General features: G+C 40.5%; 1 protein-coding gene across 1 annotated transcript; it reads right to left on the bottom strand.

The window, feature by feature from the left end:
* Nucleotides 1-450: 450 nt before the first annotated feature.
* Nucleotides 451-25,526, bottom strand: LOC139941047 (histone-lysine N-methyltransferase NSD2-like). Its single transcript, XM_071937461.1, has 17 exons — nt 25,385-25,526; nt 23,276-24,634; nt 22,144-22,938; nt 21,265-21,410; nt 19,787-20,023; nt 19,184-19,316; nt 11,109-11,348; nt 9,547-9,747; nt 8,771-8,950; nt 7,861-8,020; nt 7,100-7,308; nt 6,361-6,473; nt 5,830-6,099; nt 5,061-5,319; nt 4,647-4,753; nt 3,695-3,911; nt 451-3,378 (listed from the first exon to the last, which is right to left on the bottom strand). Exons 2-17 carry the CDS (start codon nt 24,600-24,602, stop codon nt 2,636-2,638), a joined length of 5,337 nt encoding a protein of 1,778 aa, XP_071793562.1. The 5' UTR covers nt 24,603-24,634; nt 25,385-25,526; the 3' UTR covers nt 451-2,635.
* Nucleotides 25,527-25,565: the final 39 nt, after the last annotated feature.

Below are 25,565 nucleotides of genomic sequence, written 5' to 3'. Positions count from 1 at the left end.
CCAAATGGACTGTAAAGGCGTAACCCTGTTTCAGCCCTAGGAGTAGGTGGCAACAGCCTCTGGAAAAATATAATTGTAGCCCACACCTTGGAGTGGCCTTCAGGCTTTGTGTGTCTGGTGACTTGCATAAAAAAATTATCAACATTATTTCCTTGGTTTTAAAAGCCCTACTCTGCAATCTGGGGCGTTATTATATAGTTATATCTCCGTTCTTTTCGAATTTGATCTAGAGAAACCCAAAACAACAGAATTCCGTTTAAAAACAGAGAAATCACATCCCTGGACCAATAGAATGTGCCCCATTATAATCCCAGGACGAGAGTGCCACGAATGCAAGTCAAAAATGATGATTGAGGACGTGGCGACTACGGATGTAAGTCAACGATGATGAAAGGTTTGACAAAAGCAAATTAGAAATGGAACCTCCATTAACAGATAAACAAGTATCAAATTTATTTTATTATTTAAATGGTACAACAGATAGCCACAATTCATTCAGGTAGACTAGTACTTTCCCTGTGGATAAAAAAACAATGCATTAACCGGAGTATTTGTTATTCAGATGCACCTACAAATATAAGATTTAATTTCACTCAATTTTGTACTCGCTATTTACGTACTATCAATGAAAACTGGGATCTTATCTTTGTGCAGAAAAGTCCATGATTTTTGTTTTCTAAAAACAATGTGGAAGTCTTTTACTAATCATTATAATATACACAAGTTTTATTCTTTCACAAATATTTGAGCCCGTCAACACAGATGGTACAGTTTCATTTATTGTTTTAAACTCAGAAAATGTCCACCCATATATATTTAAAAAAAAAAAAAACAAGAAGGAAAAATTACAGAAAATAAGGTTGTCCAAGGCAGGACACACCATTGGTAAAGTTTTTTACAAAGAATGCAACATTTCTTAAGAAAATTAATTTAACCTTTTGCAAACTGCTTACAAACAAAAATATTTATGGTGTAAACGCACCTAATAGAACAGTATGATGGGTTCTGCACAAAATTAAATTATCATTTTGGTTGACTCGTCGCAATCATCTGTTAAATATGTTAAACAAAATTTCGCAGTGAAGAAATTGCAACCCCCCCCCCCCACAAAAAAGTAAGCACTTTTGTTTGTTTACCCCAACAAATCCCGTTTCTCTGTTACCAATGGTGAACTGCCCTTACAACAAAACGTAACTGTTTCAGAAACATAAACACAATACCTAAACATGAAACCTTTAAAAAAAAATAGTACAAATGACAGTACTGTAACTTGTAGATTGATTATAGACCATAGGAGTCGGTTGTAGATTGGTAAATACACCAAAAACCCTAAAAACTCTCGCTGAAAAGCGCTGCAGCTATTGATGTTAAAACTATTTCAAGGATTCCCTTGGAAGTAATACAGTTTGGAAAACTTTTTTATACAAGAAAACGTTTGAATCTGAGAAATCATTTCTAGCAGAAAACTTTTGTATACAAGAAAACGTTAGAATCTGAGAAATAATTTCTCAGATTTCTGAGGGTTGGTGTCTGTTTGCAAATAGTGTGGCCAAAGATGCCATGGTACACGCTGTCACCTCGCTTAAACTAGGATTCAGCGTTTGTGTGAAAACTATGAAATTTGTCACTGTTTAATCAGCAAGTAGACACAGTTTTCAGCTGACAATTTCACATATGACTTAAATTGTATCTTTCTCTACAAATGTTGAATATCAATCAGCGTTTATGTTGACAAAACGGCCTATTTTTCTTTAGACTGCTAGGAAGACAAAGTCAGCTGTTTTTCAAACAGAACTCCCCCCCCCCCCCCCACAGTTATACCACTGGAAAGGTAAAACAAAAGTTCAAATAATTCAAACAAACAGTGTCCCTTTTGAAATTTAAAATGCAGCAGAGAATTGCAACAATTAAAACCCATAATAGCCCTTTTTAGATAAGGCAGACAGTATAGGAGTTCACTGTTTGGTTTGGGTGCATAATACACAGACAAACTTACCCAAACTAATGGGTTGTATGGCATTGTGTCCGCCACATCTCAAAAAGGCTCATTTGTAAACACTCAAATGCACCTTCACGTCTGCTCATGGATTATGAAATACATCAATCGGTAAAATAAGCCATTCACAAGTTTGAATTGAATGAGGTCTGGTACAATGCCTTGTTCAGCACAAAAATAAATAGATTTAGTCTGACGAATTCCAGTTGAGCATTCACTTGTAACCGATCAAGGTATTGTACCAGACATCATTCAAATCTGAACTCGCAAATGGGCCCTGGCCTTTTGGCGTCTACATTTGGTACAAATAATAAAACTTAAAAAAAGAGTAGATGTTGCAGTTAACAATAAAGGACTTAAATGTATGAAAATGCATTGGTGCCAGAAGTAATACTAACATAAAACCAAACAAAACCAGCAACTAATTTCCTTTGCAAGAGGTGATCATAAAAAAAAATGAAGAAAAAAACAAAAACATCACAGACATTTCCGCAAAGTACCCAAGGAGCATATTTCAATTAAATTATCAAATATTGAACAATAATTCTTTTAATATTTCATGTGAACACTCAACAGACTATAATAAGAAACGTCAACAAAAAATAGTTCTAAAAAACATTCCATTGAATGCAGCCTGGTTTATGTGGCTTTCACCGTATCTTTCTTTACCTTTGCGTCACGCCTATTTAATTTAGGCACAGCACTAGCCGAGTTCTCTGTTGTTAATTCGTCTTTCTTTAAGTGTTTCTTTTTCTTCTTTTCCTCCTTAAAGTCCTCATCGATTACAAGTTCTCCCTCGCTGTCATCTAGGAGAAACGGAAGCTCTTCAGCCGAGTCCGTCGGCTGTAGCGGTAAATTGTTTTTAATTTCAACATTAGTGTTCAACTTTGCCGTCTTGGGTTTGATGTCCTTAACCTCGTCCTTGACAACCTTCTTCGCTCTCGCTCGGCGTTTCTGAGGCTTCCCTTTACCGACTTCATCTGATTCAGTTTTGTCGGCTTTCTTGGCGAGGCCCTTCATCTTCTTTTCTCGGTGCTTCTCTTTCTTCCGTTCCCGCCTCCGCTCCTTCTTCAGCTCTTTCTCTTTGATCTTCTGCTTCAGCTCCTCTTTCAATTTCTTCTTTTCCTGTTTCCGCCTCTGATTGGCTTCCTCTTCGATCCTCGCCTGGCGTTCCAGCTCCGCGAGGTCTCGTTTGAGTTTTCTCTTCAACACGAGCTGTTTCACGTCTTCCTCGTCGTGGTCGTTGCACAGCGACATCTCGTCGACGACCCGGATCTTGTCTTTGAAGTGGGTGAGGCAGTAAGAGTTGGGGCATTGTTCGCAGAGCTCCAACGCCAGCTTCCCACACTCATCGCAATGGTGCCATGGACAGTCCCATTTGCCTGCATGGATGATAATGTCACAAGTTAAGAGCAACCCTTGAGTACATCATAAATGACACTATTGTTCTATAAGTTCAAAAGTCAAAGCACTAATTACTTTTGCGACATAGTACGCAGAGCCATGTAATTGGTTTACAAAGTGAAATGGCACAATCAGCAGCCAGCCACACCAGAAAACAACACAGCGAACCTCTTCTCTTAACCCTTAAGGACAATAGCAGCCAGAAATGGCTTGTACATGAATGACCAAAGCAGCCACAAATGGCTGCAAGATCTTTTTTCTATGTTTCTAGAACAAACTGTTAACAAATCTCACCATGAGGAGGTTTGCTTATGTTCAGACACCCCAGGCAGTAAGCTTTGGGGCACTTCTTGTGGTCACACATAACGAGTTCGCCGCCTTCCCCACATCTGAAGCAGTCGTCCTCGTGTTGGACCTTAGCGGCGATCTTGACCCTGCGCTTGCGTTGTTTCTGCTTCTTCCTGTCCACGGCTTTCTTGTGCTTCTCTGCCTGAGCTTCAGCTGCGGCAGTCTGCTCAAAGTGGACGGGAAATATTGAAAGGGAGAAAATAGAATTAGCTTCTTTCTGCAAAACAACTAACAAACCAAGGACTGATGGCATAATGCAAAAAATAGTTAGTGGCCCAACGTTTCGACCCTAGCAGAGTCTTTCCCGAAGGCGAAATGACAACACAACAAACATTAACAGGTAACTAAGTGTAACAAAAGCAATCGAGTGGAAATAAATGAAAAGAGAGAGAGAGAGTCAGAAAGCACAAAGCAAAAGGAAAGGGGTAAACAATGAAAAGGGAGAAACATTAACAATCCTTCAAAGTATTCCACAAATATATAGGCCAGTCAAACAAATTTTAAAGGTTAACAATAAGCCTAGAAATTATTGGTAAATGAAGCTTCAGCTGCAGCAGCCTGCTCAGAGTGGACGGAAAATAGTAAATAGGAAAATAGAATTAGCTGTTTGCAAACATCTTACCAACCAAAAGGACTGATCGTATAAATACAAAAAATAGTTAATGGCCAGACGTTTCCACTCTACACAACAAACATGAACAGGTAGCTAAAGTGTAAAAAAAGCAGTGGAAGTGGAACTACATGAATTGAGAGAAAGAGAGTCCAAAAGCACACAGAAAAAAGCAAGAGGTAAACAATGAATCAAGAGAAACAATAACAATCCTTCAAAGTGTTCCTCAAATATATATATGCCAGGTAAACAACAATTTTTGTTTTCATAAGAGGAAAATCATCTGACCTTTGGCCTGACCCCCATGAATCCACTGCAGTTGGGGGCGCCGCATTCACACCGCTTCTTCTCGTTGCCGAGACAGTCCAGGTTGTAGTTAAAGGTCAGCTCCGTATCTAATAATAATAACAATATCATTGTCTCAAAGCACTTCCAACATTATTACCCCTGATCACTGGGCCATTTAATCATTCCTTGAATCATCTCAGCTCCCTGAGGAGTATACAGCCTGTGCGACAAATATGCGCTACTGAGCTAAATCAATCACAAGAACCATCTCTGCCCTCACAGGTACCCATTTACCACTGGTTGGAGAGAGGGAGTAAAAACTTAGAACTACAAGCATGACAAGCCCTGCAGTCTTGTGGGCTTTTCACTCAAGTTAGAGCCCCCCTACCAACCCACCCAGTCCTTGTCACTTACTGCTTGGGATGTCGCAGATTGCAAAGAGGCCGACCCTCGTATCACCGTTCACCGTCCATTTCTGCGTCTCGCAGTTGGGCTGGCAACAGTGGTTCATGAAGCGCGACAGGTTTCCTTTGGGTCCGGCGTCTATGATGCGATCCTTGTCCAGGGTGAGGAAGTAGAAATCGGTGATGTTGTTGTCATGGGCTTGGCGGATCCGCTCCCTGCACTCTTCTTCATCCACTAGCTCACCGACATACTCGTTGACAAAGTCACCCTGAAATGAACAAAAAACATGAATTTCGTTTGACCTTTGTCAGTGAGCATTAAAAAAAATGTAATTGGTAGGACTGCTCTTATTCAACAGGGATAAGCAATTGTTGTTCGGGAATACAGCCCCGTCAATCCGAGGGCTAAAAAGTCGGAAATCAGACTTAAAGGAACATTACAGAATTGGTTTCCGCTAACAAAACAGTTGCTGGCAGTGTGAGCACTTTATGTAATCCACCTAAACTGACAAACCTGTAGAAGTTTGAGAGCGATTGGCCATCTAGGTCACAAGACAATAGTGAAAAACCAATTAAACATTTTGCATGACATTGATTAAAATTGTTTTTTTCAAGGAATTTTTTTCTACTATCATCATCATTAGACCGTGTGAGTTTTATGTCAATCTGTGATCTTAGAAGAGTATTTTTCTTACCAATTCTGTAATGTTCCATTAAGTAGGAAGAAAATCATGCCTACATCAAGCTTGCAACAAAAAGGAAAAGACAGAAAGAAATACCTTTTTAATGTCAACTAATGCCATGAGACCCCAGCCACGTTTGGCCATCTTCTCCGACCTCGCCTCGGGGTACTGCCTTTTCTGGAACCGCTGATTCTGGCACTTCTCTCCCGCTGGGCACACGAGGGGGTGACACTCAACCAGGAGGATGCGATTGAGGCAGTCGCTGTCCTTGCTGCAGGGATTCTCCATGGTGGGTTTGCAGTCGCAAGGCTGACACTGGCTCATGTCAAACGGAGGCATCTGGACACGACCCACTGGCTTGTTCACCTACGGGGTAGTGCGTATCAATTTATCAATTTCAGACCTCAAGTTGGTGTGTTTTTCATTCTCAAAACATGACAAAAGTATGTAAATAAAAAGAAAAGGAAAAGAGAGTAAGGGGAAAGTACTGAGTACACAGTGCTATCACATCGGTGTAATAGATAAAACCAAAATGAATATATTAATTCTTCATCCCGATGCAAATTTAACATAACCAAATATACCATAACAAAAACATATTTGGACTTGGTAGAAAGGTTTTTCTACCTTGATGAATTTAAATGGCCGTGGTTTCTTGCTGCTATTCTCAAGCTCCCTGGCTTCCTTCTGGTCTCGGAATCCCTTCCACTCCTTGTACTTCTCCACTGCTTCGGTAAGAGCTGATGGAAAACAACGAAAAAATGATCAGTGACAGCTCCCTCTATAGACAGGTTGTATACTTCACGGAGACAACAGAGGCAATGGGGGATTTGGAATGCTAGGTGGCAGCAGACTTACCAGGTAAATTTCCATTGTTTACGTAGTTCTGAGCATGTGCACATTACCGAGAACAATGGATATTACCTGGTAAGTCTGCTGCCACTAAGCATCACGAAAGTCTCCCATTGACTCCATAGAACATTTCAAAGGACATCAATGCAAGGATCAGGGCCTAATTTAATTGCTCTGCTTACCGTAAGCAAACAATCGGTGCTTACGGTAGCAGGGAATTCTGTGCTTACGTAAAGCAAATTTCACAAGTAATCGGGGAATTTTGGTTTGAGCGCATGCGTTTTCTGTGTACAGGTTTGCTATTTAAGCAGGAGCACATGGTGCCTTTCATTTTTAACAATGATGGTGTAACGTGTACTAAAACAAATTTCTTTGCATGCCAACACTACACATGTGTATAGTATGACATAATGACCTAACAGCAACGGTACACTAGACAAAGTGTTTAAAGTCAGTGCTGTGTTTAAAGTACCCAGTCTGTGAACAAAAAGGGTACGTAACTTCTACAACTTACCTGCTTTGAAGACGGCAGCAAGCCCCTTCGTCGCCGCATTCTCTTTACTTCCTTTGTCCCCCTCGTAGTACGAAAAGACGCGCCCCTGATGCGTCCAGAAGTAGTCATGTGACCCGAAGAATTGGACGGGGAACTCGCCAACCTGGTGGTTCATGTCTTGGATGTTGGTCGGAACATTGCGGGGGTTACACACCTGGGCCGGCCACCACCTGAACATCAATTGTATAACATTTTAAAAGATAAGACAGCTCCATCAACAAAATCTGACAAAACATTACCATTTGGTTGTTGTTTTCACTCAAAATGTGATCACCTAATTTAAAGAGGGGCTCAACAATGACCGGACAAAATTCAGATTATAAAAAGTGAAGTGCTTTGAGAAGCCCTTAGTTTATTGAATAGACATGAATGGCTTACATTTCAAATCATGGTCTGTACATGTTTATACAAGGGTCTAGATATTGAAGAAAGGCACGATGTTCCCTCTTGTTTTTGCCAACCAGCCGTCGATTTCACTAAACTCTTTCTAACTTAGGATTAATCCTAAGGACAAGTTACGTTCCATATCCATAGACATTAGGTCGCATTGAACCCATCCTAAAGTTAGGACTAGTAACTCATCCTAACTCGAGATAGGATTAATCCTAACATTTGATGAAATCAGCTGCTGTAGTGTTAGTGTGCACCACCAATGTGCAATTGATGTATTTCACAGGAAGGGTCTACTCTTAGCTTTCCACCTGTACAAAAAGAAGCCATACCTGTAATTGCCGAGTTTGACCCAGATGATATCGCTGTAGCGAGGGCGCTTTCCATTGGCGCAGTCTCGACAGTTCCAATTGCCCTCTGGAACTGATGAGTAACCGATGCACGTCGCATGGAAGGCAGCGGGGCAGCTGTCGCAGCAGATTAGATTACCCCCTGCAGAGAGAAAAGAAGAATGATCATCATGAGCTTAGCAAATTGTTTTTGCTAAGCAAAAATTTACAGGGAGCCAGTCACAGTTTGGCTGGTAACCAGTTTGTGCTAAGCAGGCCTGGAATTTCACGGAGGCCACGTAGCCCATGGGCTCCTTTGCCCTGGTATTGGCTTTGGTGCCCCTTCAAAAGTTTCCCATAGACTTTAATATTTTCCAATGGCCTTGCCCTCTCAAAGATGAAATTCCAAGCCTGGCTAAGCTAAATTTTTCTCCACTTAGCAAATATTATGTTCGTTTAAAGGTATTATACAGGATATGTATTGGATACAAAAGATCAATTATTAAATTTAAGCCTGACAGCCAATACTGATCACTATGATCATTCTAGAACCATTTTTGGGGGGTTGCTTTGGCGAAGATATTAGAGAGACAAGGTGGAGCAACGTCATTCAAACAATTAAAACATATAGAAGAGTTTTGAACTACAATCCATGCCATATCTCGTTGGCCCCCCTGCCCCATTTCAAAGTTGGGTCTCATTGTTGCACGGTCTTCTGTGTTCCAGTCAACTTTGAGCCGGGGAACGGGGGAGAGAATGTTTATTGTCGGGGGAAGTGGACAGGGATGGTTATTGTAATGCTAGAAATGGGCGCCCCAGCATTTTGGACGGGATTGTAGATGCGTTTCTCCATGGGTTGCCAGTGTAGTTTAGCGAGTAAGGGAGATCCATAAGACTTGGGAATACAACTCACCTATTGAGCAGATGAAACACCAGCTAACGCTGACGTGGGCGTGGTGCTTCTGGGTTTTGATTGGCTGGAAGTGACGGCTACATACGATGGCATTAGAGGCGAGGACGATGCTGCCAGCAGCTATGCAGCTATCACCAGCATGGAATGATGTCGGGCACCGGACACAACGCATCAGACGACCTATCAGTGAAATTCATCAATTTGATTTTTTCCTAATTTCTGATTATACACAACACTGTTTAACATTGAAAACTCAGAAATCGGAACACCAGTTTTACCAAAGATGAAATGGCAGGCATGGTGGGTAGTTTGACAACTCAATATTTCAATTTTTCAGAAAAAAGAAGAAAAAAAACCTTCATGATCCTCTCAAAAATCACCACAATGATTTTCGAGCCAATTTACAGGTAACCAGTTCTAGGCAATCTCCAAGTTGAAAGGCATTCACTTTAGAATGTTCACATATTATTCTTTGGGATCATAAGACATCGTTTGAAAAGTTACTTGTGTGCTACCAAAGTGGTCCAGCAGAGATGGTATGCTTCGCTTTTGAAGCACCAAGGCGTTTTCTCCTTTGTAAAGGGCGTCCTATGAGAAAATTGTAAATTTCTACTGGAGCATTTCAAGGGCACCATGGCAATGACCAGGGGGCATGGAGGCAATCCCTTTCATTGCCTCTGTGAAGTGTCAGGCCTGGTTCTGTAAAATGCACTGTAGTTGGTTGCCTCCAAGTTGCCTGTAAAAATTGCCTCGTGTTACAAGGCCTTTAGACCTACCTTTACTGGCTTTGAGACTTTTGGGATTCTCTGAAAAGCATGACGAGCATAAATGAAGAGGGCACTTGAAACCCCGGGGCTCAAAGCGTGTCTGGGAGAACGCCTTGACGCATTCTTCATGGTAGTACTTCCCGCAGACTGGGACAAGGCAACGCTTTACGTCCTTGCTTCCGGCTTTGCAGACAAAGCAGGAGTGAACCCCTAAGAGGAATCAATCAAGCAATCATTTATAAAATTTACAAAAGCACCCAAAACCAGAGGTTTGCTTTAAAGGGGTTCAATACATTTTGCAGATTTTGCAAAATTTGACCTGCTTAGCTACTCAACCCAGAGGTCAAAGTGAAGGCCATGTCCAGAATTGACACTTGACAACATTTTTCATGTTTGCATAATATTTTACTTGCAGAGCCTAATTTTATCATAGAGTTGCTTAAGCAGAAAGTATCAGGCCTTGAACGTGGTTCTTGTAGGGGCACACTAATTTCACTCTGATAAACGGCTCTTCTATGAGGAAAATGTAACGTTGTATTGGAACTTTGCAAAGGACGGCACATCAAAAAGCAGTGCACCACGGCAATTGCTGTGGGTGCCATGGTTCATTTCAAGGCGTGAAGAATTGCTTATAAATTATCTGCCAAACAGAAATTAGCAGGATATCAGTCACATAGATGTGACATGACAGTTGGCCAGTAACTTTATTGTGATATAAGCATAACCAGTTTCTCAGAGCTACATAACTACAAAAAGTAGCTAAGCAAAGAGATTGATGCTTACAAGAATTTTACTTTTTTGACCAAGCGGGAAATTGTCAAGTGATATTTTCTGCTTTGAGCTGTATAAAATTGCGCCCTGGTTTGTATCCTGTGTTTAGACCAGCATGCTCCAGTTGCCTTCTACAGATTATACCTCGTATTTTACACATGTTTCAAGGTCACGATGTGCCACAGTTTTGTGAACCCATTTTCTTGTTTCACCGTGAACCCCAGAATGAATAACCAGAATGACATACTAACTGGTCAGCACAGACATTGTTCAGAGGACTCTCGTTATATAGCAGCGTTGCTGAGACTGGCTGTACCTCTTTATAACAGGAACAACGGATCTAAGCTCTGGTGTTGTTAGCAGCAGAGTGTGGGTTCGGTAGTGCATTCTGCTCGACCAGCCAGGCTCCTAGTGGATGACACCCATGCCTACATCCCTAAGGACTGCAAAAGGGGGGTAACCGTGTTGTTACCCCAAGAGCGGCCACGTGCCCCCTGGTGGCAGTTGATTTGGGTGGATCGGTTAGAGTGTAGCCCTCACCTTGTGGCTGTCAGGCTTTGTAATGTTAGGCACCTCTCATAATTTTTATTTAAAAGGATAGCAAAACAAAGAAACAGAAATGAAATTCAGGACTTAAGAATCAACTCTTTATAAGTTGTTACCTTCTTATAACAATGGTCATTTATAAAGAGGGCCGACTTTATCAAGATTTTGTTTCAAGTTTTGCCCATTGTGTAAAGGCTATTCTCTTGAGAAAGCATTTTGCATTGACATGCTATTCATCATGAAATAATACCCACCTGAAATACACTCGTCGCACTTGAATGTACCCACGGGGGTAACTTGAAGTCCGATGCAGTCAAGGTGGAATGCCCCACAGCACCCGCCTTCGCATAGAAGTAGCTCCCCAGTGCGCTCACAAACCTGGCAGACGTTCTCCTTCTTGGCGGCACCACCTCCGCGTTCCCTGGGGGCGCCGTTGGCACTGCTGGTGTGGGATGCATTACTGGTGCTGGCTTGCTCGTCGCCTGAGCTGTGTCCTGATTGGAGGGAATATGTATGTTTAGGGGTGGGTCAGCATGCAACGGGATAGGTCGCAGGCCTGGAATGTATCTTAAAAAGGGTAATGGCCATTTTCATTTTGAAAAGGACACTTCCATTGAAATTGATGTCATGCAAAATGTTGTTCACTATATTCTTGTGACCCAGATCAGTTTTTTAAATAAATTTTTCAGTAACCTACACCTATTCAATCATTACTATTCATTTCATTCCATTTTGTTACTATTATGTGAAGGGCTCTGCAAAAATGAGTTACAAGGGGGACAATTGAGTTTTATACATAGCTGAAAAGAGCATACATCAAGCTTCATTTTGATATATTTTGATATATCTTACACAATTGTTTGATGTTCAGTTCAAAAGTTATGACATTTTGAAAATGAGATTATGTCACAATCTGAAAATAAACCATACTGGGGAAACAGCCGTTTAATAAAAACATCAACTATTGATATCTTGGGGATGATCGATAAAAAACTTTCTTCAGAAAGTTTAAAAATATAAAGACGCACATAATTGTTATTTTCACCCTCTCATCACTCAACAGCCCTGTTCTGGAAAGTGGGTCGTGCGACAAGCGACTTACTTTTGTAGAGCCCGTCACATACTTTCCAGCAAATTTCAGGACCTCACACGTAATGGTTTAGTAAAATACACTAGTTACAATAGCATGACCAACATACCACTCGATTTACCATTTTGCATGTCCACAAAGTGACGCCACGTTATCCACTGAAACCCATTGCTCTGGTACAGTACCATACACGTGGGGGTTGGACGTCTATGTTTCCACAAAGTGACTTAGTGAGTTTTCCTAAGCAATGCATGCATTGATTTGTGCACATCACTCTGTATGCACGCCTCATGTTAGAAATTTATTTAAAGGGACATATTGCCTTGGACTGGGCGAGTTCGTCTATCAAAAGCATTTGAAACTGTTTATTATAAAACGCAAATGGTTAGAATTGAGTTTTAAAAGAAGTATAATGATCCACACAAATATGTCTCGATATTGCATGGGTGTCCTTATTTTAGGAGAACTAACATGGCACGCCATTTGACTGACCTTGTTAGTCCCCTAACACATGTATGTGTTTATAAATTAAAATAGTTGCAAGATTGAAAACACCTTTGACAGTTCTGTAAAAAGGATAAAGGCAGCTCTACCTTGGTGTTAAACGTTTTTGTTTAAATAGCAAGGAGTCTCCAAAAACAGCAGTTTCAACGATCCACTTCAACGGTGAATTTCTGCGGTATATTTTTGCTGAGGTTCGTGGCACGACTGACAAATCATACATGCCAAGATGCTTCCCTAACTGAGCTATGTATATCTAGTCTTAGGTTGAAAAATTAAAAGGAAATGTCGCTGATTGAAGTTCAATTAGTTTTAATGTTATTTTCCTTAAGACCGTAACCCTTCCTTGCAAATCTGTATGTTTCACCTTTCTTGTCTTTTCAAAAAAAGAGAGAAAAAAAAAAACAATTGTCAGGATGGAACGAACTGAATCTATAAAACCTAATTGATTGTATACTTCAAATACGGAACTCCTAAAACAAAATATAGACAACCTACAAATAAAAGGGAAAGCAAACGAAAAACAAAACATAGCACATGCACATATACTGTTAGCACAACACCCATGCACAAAATATCTTTAAATCTTAAACGCAATTTCAAATCCAAAATGTAATTTTGGGCAAAACAGCTGGAAAAGAGACGAAAGAAACAAACCAATTTTCTTATTTTTGTTTTCATGAGGCAAAGTCTTCCATCATTTCATTATTTCATCATGTTATTATTTTAATAATCAGAATGTATATACAGGTGCATTGACAGAAATATTATACAGAGAGTAAAAATGTTGTTAATTTTTATTACTCTATATCTTATTGATATCTATGTACAATTTACAACTAGAGCTATTATTATAGAATTCAAAATAAAGATCTCCAATAAAACAGACATCTAAGATATTGTTATAATGGTAGAGGACATTTGACTAATGGCCTTTTCCAAACCTAGGCTGAGGGCTCTGGCTTTTGCTTGAGCTCCGTCATCAATGTGTGCTTCAGCATCTGGAGCAAGTGTCAAAGCCTGGAGCCTGATCCAGGGTTTTGAAAATGCCCTTTGTCTCGTTCAAAAAAACTTTCAGCTACAAATTGAGCACAGCCAATCATTTTGACAATGTGCTTGTTCGGTACATTTTTTTCAAGTAATCAAAAGAGAAATAAAGCTAGGGCTGATTTCACACGGGCTAAGATTGATCTTGACTGTGCTCCGTGATCATAATGGGCTGATGAGGCTGGCAGCCAAAAGGCGCCCTTGCATGCCTGCTTCTCAAACACGTTGTAGCCGCGTCCTTCGCAATTCAGCTCTTAGCAGCAAGTAAGGATAATTAGCCCCCCAAATTATTATAATTATTATTATTAATATAACTTTGTTTCACTCTTAAAGCCATTTGACCCTTTCGATAAACACTATTGTCCAAGGCCCAGCCTTCGTGTATCACAACTTCTATATCAAATAACAAACCTGTGAAAATTTAGGCTCAATCGGTCATCGGAGTCTGGAGAAAATAACGGGAAAACCCACCCGTGTATCCGCGCGTTTCGCCGTGTCATGACATGTGTTTAAAATAAATCTGTAATTCTCGCTAACGAGAATTGATATTGTTTTACTGTTTTCTCAAAAAGTAAAGCATTTCATGGAATAATATTTCAAGGGAAGTCTTTCACCACTACCTTCAGTAAATCCTGTAAGTTATTTGTAAATCTGTGAACTTTTTTTTTTTTTCTGTACCGAAAGGGTCCAATGGCTTTAAAGATGCTGTCAGATTTTTGGCCGATTTGACCCAAAAATTTCGATTTAAAATTCAATAGGTTTTTTGATGGGGGTCGAGAAAGTTACAAGCTTTCATTTGAGCCATTGCTCGAAAAAGTCCGCCAGTTATTAGTAGCAGTGAAATACGTGTAAAGTGCTCAAAATTAGTTTTGTCGGGATCCCGAAAATATATCACGTGACAAATTCTTTAAATTTTTGTCATGGTTTCTGACCATTTAAAGTAAAAGTTATACTTTTTTCGTAAGAGCGGGTGATACTCTTTGAAATACCATTCACTCAAAAGAATCTATTTTTTAATGTTTGGGGCCAAAAATCTGAAATAGCATCTTTAATTGCTAGAAGGTGTCTGGTCAAGGTTCTAGCTTTTACACTTCAACAACAAATCCTGAACTTCAACTTTTGGACCAGTGAGATAAACGCATTAAAAAGTTTATATTAAACATAATATTTTAGGTTGAAATATATTATAATACCTTAATTAAAATACTCATTCTTAGGAAACTTATATACATTACATGTACATTGTACCATAATAAAAATGAAAGCTTCTTTCTAATTGTTCATAACAAAAATGTGTACAGCGTAAATTAATTTCATGCATAATTTAAACACAAAGAGGTATAAAGGTTGGTTCATACTCGCTGCATTTTCACTGCCTACGCAGTGCATGAACCCATTTATCACAGTGCACAGTTTTAAATGGAAGTGCAGTGCGCAAGTCATATTGTGCTTCTGCGTCCGAATTTGAAAAGAAAGAAATTTGGACCGTACACATGAGTCGGTAGCGTAGATGGACAAATTTAAAACCATTGTCAATGAATGGCGGCAAGATCCTAGGCCCCATTTCTAACAACGTTCTGCTTAGCAGGAATGAGCAGGACACCAGCCAAACATTGTACATGAGACATGGTACTTTTGGCTGGTAGACCTGTTCTGGCAAGCATAATTTTGTTGTGCTCAGCTGCTTTTTGTGTTAAGCAAATTGGGCCCTACATGTACATTAGAGAAGATGAAAACCGTGCGCCTATTTCCAATTCAGTGCAACACGTGGTTTGGAGGAATACCGAGATGTACAGAGGGGACAGTGACTTCATGGAGGAAAATTGGGAAAAATTATTGTAAAGATTGGAAGGTGGGCAAGGATAAATCAATCAACTTATGAACAGATCATTGCATCGCACGAATGTACAAACACAAGTTGATCCGGATGTGGATCTGTTTCTTATATTATAAACCATATTTTGATAAAGTATGAACATTAAATCCAAACTCACATTGTCGGTCGTGTGAGTGAAGTCGCAGCAAGCATGAACCGGCCTGTAAGGCACTGGACACTATTGGTAATTACTCCAAATATTTTTTTAAATAAAAAACTTACTTGGTAACGAGCAGTAGAGAGCTGTTGATAGTATAAACAATGTGAGAAACAGCTCCCTCTGAAGTAGCGTAGTTTTTGAGAGAGAGGTAAATTCTCACTTCAGCTGAAGCCTTTTTTTATGCATCCGTCAGCGTACAAAGTAATGCATCAAGGGTGTTTTTTCTTTCATTGTCTCTTGCAAATTTGATGACCAATTGAGCCCAAATTTTCACAGGTTTGTCATTTTATGCTATGTTGCCCGGGATACACAAAGTGAGAATACTGGTCTTTGACCATTACCAAGCAGTGCTTTTAAACCTTGGCAGTTTCATTACAATCTTCCTATTTTGAGTGTTTACCAATCTATGACCCATCCTTTATTAAAGCCATAGGAGATCATAGTTTAAAGGAACGTTACAGAATTGTACTAAGAAACAAAAATCGTGAAGATCACAGATTTACATAAAACTTACACTTAAAGGTGACGATAGTAGAAAACATCCCTTGAAATATTTCTGTCTGAAATTTCATATTTTATGAGAAATAAATAATCGTATTTTGCGTTTGGAGTTTATCGCTCAGTGAGCGCTTTAATCCTTTTTGTTTTGGCTTCATGCAATGATTGGTTTTTCACTAATCTCTCGTGACCCAGATGGCCGATCGATCTCAAACTTCTACAGGTTTGTCAGTTTATGTATATGGTGGATTACATAAAGTGCTTACACTGCCAGCACTTTTTGCTAGCAAAACCAATTCTGTAATGTTCCTTTAAGAGAGAACTAAGAAATCTAGTAAACAAAACTTTTCCTACATGGGAGTCATAAATCACATCTTACTTACTTAAAATTTTTAGTGAAGTATAAAACAGGCACTTACAGTGCCACTGTCTGCTGCATGCAGTGTATGCAATGAGGGTGTTTGCCCCATTCCACATTGGTATGCACAGCACCCAATACTGTCTTTAACATTACTATCATAAACTGTATGGTCGCCATAACAGAACAAGTCTAAATATTATAATAAGTCACTAATTTAAAAACCTTTTTTTTTATAGACATAGCTGTCTTCGGATTGCCTTCCTTTACTGGTTCTTTTCAAAATTTCTTTTGACTGTCCTCATTATTTGGACAAAATTCCCTTCAAATATCTAAGCTCACTAAAGCATGGTTCATACTTCCTGTGAATGCAATGCGAATGAATTTGACGTTACAACTCTGTTTTAACAGCGATTCACAAGAGAGTTGAGCACAACTCAACTGCTGGGAATTATTCGTTGCAAATATGTGAAGTCAACATTCGCATCGCATTTGCAGGAAGTATAGTATATATAGGGAAATGTTGAGTTCTCTCAATGCACTGCTGGTGTCATCAGCTATCAATTTTAAGTTGCTATTTCTCGCAGAAACTCCAGCATTCAAAGTTGTTCATATCCAGATGAGGAACCGCTGTTTTTCCAGAAGTACATTTAACACCTTGGCTCTACGTTTTGAATAAGACTTTTCTTTTGTTTGCTGATTGGAGCAACTCTAACGCACCATTGTGTCCATAATGTTTAGAATGCAATATTTCATACACTGTGATCTTTTTCGACATACGTTGTCCTGGGTGCAATACGTCATACACCACCATCTCTTTCATATAATTTAATACATAAAGTACATTGACCTTTTAAATTAAGTAGACTTTCCCTAGTCTCTTTTCCAGCTTTACTTAGTTATTAAAATGATTACATTAACAGCATGGGTGTTGTGCAGACCTAGATTTCAATAAACCATAGAAACAGACAATGTCACTGGCCAACTCTAATTAAGACAAGAAATACACATTAAAACACGTTTACATCAGGGGAGGGGGGGGGGAAGACAATTTTGGGTTTATGTTTTGGGGGTTTTCAGTGACTGGCCAGCAGGACCCATTGAAAGGCTCGAAGTTTGTGTACAAATCTACAAGACTGCAGGGCTTGTAGCTTGAAACGTTTACTGGACCAGAATATTTCTATTTTAAAAGACCTGAACCAAAATGAGTTGAACAAGCACACGGAGGAGATAAATTTCATTTGTGTTTATGTGTTTATAAGTTTTCCCTCGATACTATTGAAAGAGAATTGAAAGAAAATTACCACATTCACAGTCACGATTTTACGGTATACACTAGACCACTAGTGTAAGGCTTGTCCCATTATGAGTTTACTAGCCCGACACTAAAGACACAGGACTCAGGCCTATGGTCCAGTGTCCATTTCAAGTTCTGAGTTTGCTTGTCCTTTCACTAGTCCGTCAGCTTTTTCATTAGTCAATACTTTATATTCAGTAAAGAAACTTCCCAACACTGTTCCAGCCAGCGTGACTGCTCAGAGGAAAGTTTGACTGGTCCCCTGGAGTTTTAACTGGCGGTTGGCCAACGGAACACTGCTGAGGGAGAGCGCAAGGGTATTAATGGTCTTCAAGTTAAATGCAGCCTACATGTAGTTCATTAAAAACAAAAACCACAAAGAAACTGGAAGATGTGTTTCTTTTTGTAGATGTTAAGCGTTTCTTTCAAAAATGGATAGGCCCCAACCTCACAGAAAGTGATTTTTTTTTTAGAAGTTCTAAATTCTCCATCATACCCAGCTTTTCTTTGATAGAGTGGGTGCGAGAAATAATTGAGATAACATTTTGGAAGCTTGAGATCAAAGTTTTACAATGCATAAAAAAATGCTAATCTACAGAGTATTTAAAATGGAAGAAACTATCACGCCTTGAGTCAGATTTGTTTTCTATCTTTTTTTCGGCCACACTGCATGAATGAGAAACTGCATTTGAGCCTCGCAAATTATAGTACATGTATGGCATTTTCCAAAATTGCAGACTGCATTAAAAACATTTTTTTTAAAAGAAATATATCTGTAGAGTTGATGGAAGCTAACCAATGCTCTTGAAAGGCCATTGACAGCTCTTAAAATTTCTATTGCTGAAAACTTTTTATAAAAATTGTTTTTATTATACAAGACCACGTTAATTTCCACAAGATGGTAAGACATCATTCAATATTTTTCAATTTCATCAACTCTTTTTTTTTTTTTTTTTTTTTTAATCAACCAATATTTACTTTAAACACTGGTCCTCATAGAATTTCAAAATTCATAATTTCTGCGAGTTATTTTTCAACTTAAAATATATACTTATTTTTTCCGGGAAGCTCAATGTCGCAGTTAAATTGTGAGCCAGTCAAAAGCAGTTGTCAAAAATATAATGAAAATAGACCAGCCCCCTCGCTCAAAGAAGAAAAAAGAAGAGAACAAAATTCACAAATTTTCAGAAAAATAAAATAAAAAAATCTGACAGAAATTACCTGAGAAGTTAGAGCGAGTGAAGGCGACCAAGTCCAGGCCTTGGATTTTCATAATTAAATTCCTTCCGAAAGTAACTGTTACAAACTTTGTATGGGCACCAGGGAAACTCCCTGCATTGTCTCGGGGGTAAAAATCCCCGTACTGCCCCTCAAACGTTTCACCATCCCCAAGACGGAAAACTTAGATTGAGAAGTTACAAAGAGACAAAGGGGCATTGTTCCGTCCCCATGATGGGAGACTTAGACTGAAAAATTACAAAAAGACAAAGAGGCATTGTTACCACTGACGCTGAATGGCACTCCGTTGGTGGTCTCCTGACCGACGCCCGCCGACTCTATGGCTCCCGTGATCAGATCCGTGTCAATAATCAAGCCTGGCTCGTCTTCTTGCATCTCCGCAAAGTCTTTGGACATCTGAGTCGGGATAAAATTGATACAAATGATATTGATACAAATGATAACACGATACAAATGAAATTTGTTTCTATCAGTCTCAGGCCAACCACAGAAACTATTGCACATCTCTAAAGCTGTTAATTACAGAATCAATACGTCATGAACCAATAAGGCACTCTAATTTGTGGAGTCAAATTTTTGTCTTTACAAAATGGCTGGCCGTGTTAGTTCACAAGATAAAAGGAAAACCATGCAATTTGTAGGCATGTTTGTGTGGTTTATAATATTCTTTTTTGTACAACATCTTTCTAACCAATATGCATTTCACAACAAATGGTTTAAAACGCTGTTCATAGACAAACTTGCCTGATCCAAGCAGCGTGCCCCTCTAATGTAAAATTAACAAAGTAACTTTGTCAACACCTCTTTTAATCTTTAATTTGAAGGGGCATTTCCTCAAAAGCTGACAAGAGAGTAATTTTAAATACCTCGGTAGCAATGGTCTCTCCACCACTTTTTTCTGCTTTCACCGGTACTCTGGTCAGAGCCGTGGCACCGTTGATGAGATGTTTCGACCGTCGGCCTTCCTTCTTCTTAACAGAGGAGGCGTCTCTCTTTTTTCTCCGGCCTTGACTCGACGTAAGCTTGGTGAACGCTTGGCTTGGTGGTGGACTCATCGTACCATCCACCTTGCCACGTTTGTCAGCCTTTTCCACTTCGTTCAACTACACAATTATACAAAACAAACACCGGGTCTAAATCTACCAACAAGGTCATTTGGGGAGGCCATGAAATAACCCAGTTTTATATAGTGCTTTTCACACCCGGAGGACAAGGACATCCCAAAGCGCTTCACATTAATACCCTTGGTCACTGGGCCTTAATTCACTCCTCAAACCATCTCAGCTCCCTGGTGGGGAGTATACAGCCTTGTGAAACATTAATCAGGCTACTCGGCTAAATCAATCACAAGAACCATCTCTGCCCTCCCAGGTACAAATTTACCCCTGGGTGGAGAGACGCAATTATAGCTAAGTACATGTATCTTGCTTAGGGACACAAGTGTCTCGACCGGGATTCGAACCCACACTCTGCTGAACAGATGCACCAGAGCTTGAGTTTGGTGCTCTTATCGACTTGGTCACGACACCCTGGAAGGGGCACAGCACTTTTCCACTGGTAAGGCGCACTTCTAAGGCTGAGGAAAATGTCAATTTGTACAGGAACCATGTACAGCGCACCACGGTAACTGCTGTGGTTGCTAAAGGTCATTTTGATGCCTGTTGGGGTTATTTAAAAGCTGCAACGCCCACTCTTTTAACTTTCCCTGATATCTGCATTTCTAAATCTCAATTTACTTTGCTTGAATGGTGAAATTTATTTATTCATCTTACAACACCTCCAACAGCTCAATTAGCGCTAATTACAGCATGAATAGTACTCAACTACCATCACCTACTACTACTGATGACCTGGCTATGGCTACCTGGCTATGGCTTCCAACATTGCCCTTCACTGGAGGGATAGCATTTGAGCAGCATGGACACAAGAAGCCAGTACTCAACCCAACAGGTTTAGTAAAAACCATGCTGTTGGGAGTTTGATCAGGTTTTGGATGGTTAGGTTAAAGGAATTACGCTAAAGAACCCAGTGCACTTATCCAAAACAGAAGAGGTTTGCCCCAGTGTTTTTGGTTTAATTGGCAGCATAACGCACTGCAGCACTTTGTAAACCATTACATGGTGCTATATGTAAAAAAGATAAGGTCTCATAATTCAAACGTAGTCCCACATACCTTGCAGGAAATACTGTATGTTACAGCACCAGGAGCATCACAGAGTGATGGATGAGCGCTAATTAAGAAGCCACTCTCATTATTATTTATGTGTCTTGGACATGTTAGATCTTTTTTTTTGCCACAAGAGGGGTAAAGAAAATCTCCTGAACAAGAACGACCCATATTTACCTTCAGTGACTTTGTCATCTTGGGAGAGAAGCCTAGGTTGTCTAGGTCTGCCTCTTGAAGCTTCTTGGAGGGTTTGGTCTCTCGTCGTGAGCGTTTTACGACCAGATCGGACTCCGGACTTTCTTCTTTAACCTTCCGTTTTCTCGCTTAAAAGAAAAAAGAAAAGGCAAAAAAAAAGTATTGATAAAAATGGCTACATTTGGTCAGAATTTGAACAAAGACAAATTTACTAGAGAGGGACTTGAACCTCCTACATGTACTTCGGGATTAAATGTCGATGCTATACAAATTGAGCTATAGCCCACATTGTTTGGTTTCGCTATTTCCTAAACAGTCTGTGTTCCGGGGTGCCAGCCAGTTTTCCTGGTCCGATCTTTACCTTGACCAAAACCAAGTTATATATAAATCGTGGCCTGCCCTCAAGTGAATATTTCTTTAGGTTTTCCATTATGGAGATGATTGTACATGTACTTTGTCCAAAAGGGCCTGTACATGTCGTTGGCTCAGTGTTACAATGAATATGTATGTAATAGGTCGTTTGCAAAACTACAATGATTGAAAGAGCACAATATGATTGAAGACAGTGGACACTATTGGTAATTGTCACAGACCAGTCTTCTCACTTGGTGTATCTCAACATATATTTGAATTTGATTTTGAGACCTCAGAGTTAGGTTTTGGGATCCCGAAATCAAACATCTGAATGCATACAACTTCGTGTGACAAGGGTGTTTTATCTTTCATTCTTTCAACTTCGACAACCAATTGAGTTCAAATTTTCGCAGGTTTGCTATTTTGTGCATGTTGAGATACACCAAATGAAGAGACAGTTTTTTTGTTGACAATTACCAAAGGTGTCCAGTGTCTTTAAGGTGTTACCTGGTCTTGGTGGAAGCGGTGCTGGACTAGTGACAATCTTGCACTTCTCATCATCTGGTATCTCATCCCACTCCTTCTCAAGGAGAGCTGTGATCTCCGCCTTGCTCTTTCCCGGATGCTGCGTTACCATCTCCTCTTGCCTCTTACCAAAGTACTCCAAAAACTGCGCCGTCTTTCGACCCGGCTTCCTCTTCGATCGGGGCGGTTCAGGAACAGGGGTGGGCTCGGTTGTGTTCGACTTCCGTTTACGATATTTCCGTTTGGCTCTTGGAGTAAGGCTAAGGTTATGATTGTCCACATCTGAGGGCGCACTACCCGCTGGCGTTGGTAAGGAAGCGGTCTGAGGCTGGCTTGATGATTTTGTTGTACATGTGGCTGCAGCGGCTTCACTGTCCTGCTGCTTCTTGTATGCACGCTTCGCCTTCATTTTCGGCGAATCCCCGAGCGACACAACATCAATCTGCTCAGCAGAAAGATTACCCATCGCCGACTTGGGAATCTCGTACTTGAACGTGAATTTGAGTTTTCGTTCGTGCCTGCTCATGGGCAAGGCTTTCTCACACTCGACAACGGAGGCCTCCCAGGCAGACTTTCGGCTCGGCTTCAAGGCTAGCTTGGCCATTAACCTGGCTCGTTCGGACTTCTTCTTAATTTTAGAAACAAGCTCCTGTACTAGTTCGTTATACTGACTCTTGCCAGTGAACTTGCGCATACTGCATCCACTGACCCAACCTCGCTCAGGCACTTCCCCAAAGAACTGCACATGGTACATGCGGTAGCTTTTCCCATAGGCACCTGTGACGAGTCAAAATTAATGAAACACACATCCAAGTTTGAAGAATAAAACAATGGTTCACCACAAGAGAATTGCCCTTTGCGGATTAAGCATGATGGTTTATAATTATACAGGTAAGCTTAGTATACTTTTTAGGCTATTTAAAATTAATACTCTGCTGAATTTCTGTTGGAGAAAAATTGGAAATCAGGTTAAATTAGGAAGAATATAATGCCCCACTAAAGTTTGAAACACAAAGCTGAACAAATGAAATGGGATTAAAAAGCCTTTTCTTTTTTCTACTAAAAGTAGTAGTAGAATTTTTTTTTTTTTAGAGTACAAGTGTTTCAAACTTACCTTTCATTCGGGTATAGATACCCAAGTTGGGATCATACGCCACCATGCATGGCCACCAGGGATGACCTGTAACCTTTGACCACACAAGGTCACCCACAAGCCACTCACATGGCTTCTCATCAAATGACGTCGAGGGAGGATTTGTGGGGAGTGTTGTCTTGGGCAATGCATTGGCCTTCCCGGCTTTAAAGTTCTCTCGTTTCTGAGCAACTGTTTTGGGTTTATTAGAAACAACAGGGTCTTGTTGAAGTGGGACAGCAGGGATGATCTGTTCTTTTTCCTCCGCATGCAATGAGTCATCAACTAGCTCTCGCTCTCTAGAAAGCTCATTTCCGCTTCCAGTGTCAGTCCTATCGCTCCCATCCTTCCGCACCAAGGACGATGTTAACCTAGGTCGACCCTTATCAAATGTTTTCTTGATTGTTAGTTTGATTTCCGGAGATCCAGGAGGAACGTCAGAAGTGTCCGATTGGGCTGAGTCTGAAGGTGGTGTTGGCATTACAGAGGCAGCTTCCCTATTCTGTTGGATTTGGTTTGGAGGAGTGGTTGGCTTTTGGGGTGGTTGCATTTGATGCTGTGATTGTGGGGAGTTGGCGTCCCCCGCTGGTTGCTGAAACACGGAGGATATTGGCTGACTTTGGGCCAGGGGCTGGGCTGAATAACTCTGTTGGCCGGCATGAGGGGGTTGGAAACCTTGAGGCAGAGTCAGAGATTGAACATTAGTCTGAGGCTTTGCAACTGGTTGTACCGGCAGCTGGCTCTGAGACGTCTGCTCTGATTTGAACGGCTGCTGGTACATGTCAAACTTTTGTGGCGACGTGTGGGACTGCGACGTTGCCGTTTGCTGGTATGGAATATGCGACTGGATGTACGGTTGCTGCATGCCGTGCATTGGGTTGCTGCTGTATGATGACTGGTAGGAATGCGGTGGATATAACTGCTGCGGGAACGACTGCGAGTACGAAGACTGTGCATATCCTTGCTGGGGGTACTGCTGGTACAAAGACTGCTGGGATACTACCGGTTCCTGGGGTCTCATGGGCTGGGCTATCTTATGAAAAGGTGGCCCCGGAATCGGGTTGACGGGTATATGACTATAGGGCTGTGAGCTGCCTGTGTAACTGCCCAACGGCGGCAATCCCTGCATGGTGGGCGTCCCATATGACCCTTGGGATGCGGATGCGGTGTCGTTACTACTTGTATAGAGGGACGGGGGTGGAGGAAGAAGATTCCGCTGGTCACTTGGATTCATCCTTTGACAGGGGGTGGGATCGATGCCAATGGTGGACCCCTCAGTTTTGGAATCCTTGGATTGCGATGTGCCCATACAAGGGGCTTGCTCCTTGTGCTGTGATCAGCCTGAAAAAAAAGAACAAATAAAAAAAAAACCAGTGAGAAACAAACATGTAAGTAATTTTTAGATCATTGATCTCACAGCTCAGGATTTTGCAATGGCTTTTCCTGGCTTCCAGCATGGAACTTTGAAATTGAATTCAGACGTGAAACTTTTGAACTGCAAACAAACACGAGGAAATGGCCGATCACACTTAACTTTTGTACGGAGAGCCATTTACAGCTTTCTGTAAAGCTGTAAAGCCTTTAAAGAAAAAGCCAATATTTGAAATTATGTTTAATCATAGAGGAAGGACTGGTTGGAAAAGCACTGCCACTGCACTGGAGTTTAGTTGTTTGCAACACGTTTTTTAAACAAGCTAATTAAATCAAACTGATTCTATTTATGTATAGGTTTTAAAATAATTGTGTTTGTAAAGGGTATTTATTTCCCTAAACTGACTGAATGATAGGCGATCAATTATTTTAAAATGAATAATGATGCCCCAAGAACTGTGCACGTTGTATTTGCAGGGAAAGCATGCAGTTGGAACACTGCCCATGAAAAAAACGTATGGATTCGAAATGGAAGCCATGTTGTCGTTGTTGCACATTTGTGTAAAACAAATGAAAACAGGGCCTTTATTACTTTTATTTTAAAAGGAATTAAACAATTGACGGACACAATATTCAAACACGAAAACCATTAAGATATATCAATGCTTATTTTAATTTTTTGAAGATAAATTATTGCCTGTGGATAAAAGAAAATCGAACCTTTTTTGAGAGTACAACTGCTTGGCTTTGCTTCTTCTAAACTCGATAACTGTGTGTGTGTGTGTGGTGGTGCTGTGTGATAAAAACCAACTAAGACCCGACATTGACCGAAATCTCACGGCGCCAAAAATACTTTGTTCTCATTGGCGGACGAAACTGTACGGAGATAACCGATTCTGAG

Source organism: Asterias amurensis, chromosome 8, assembly GCF_032118995.1.
Source record: "Asterias amurensis chromosome 8, ASM3211899v1".
Classification (NCBI taxonomy): Eukaryota; Metazoa; Echinodermata; class Asteroidea; order Forcipulatida; family Asteriidae; genus Asterias; species Asterias amurensis.
The sequence above is the reverse complement of the archived record's forward strand: the minus strand, read 5'-3'. Positions and strand labels throughout refer to the sequence as shown.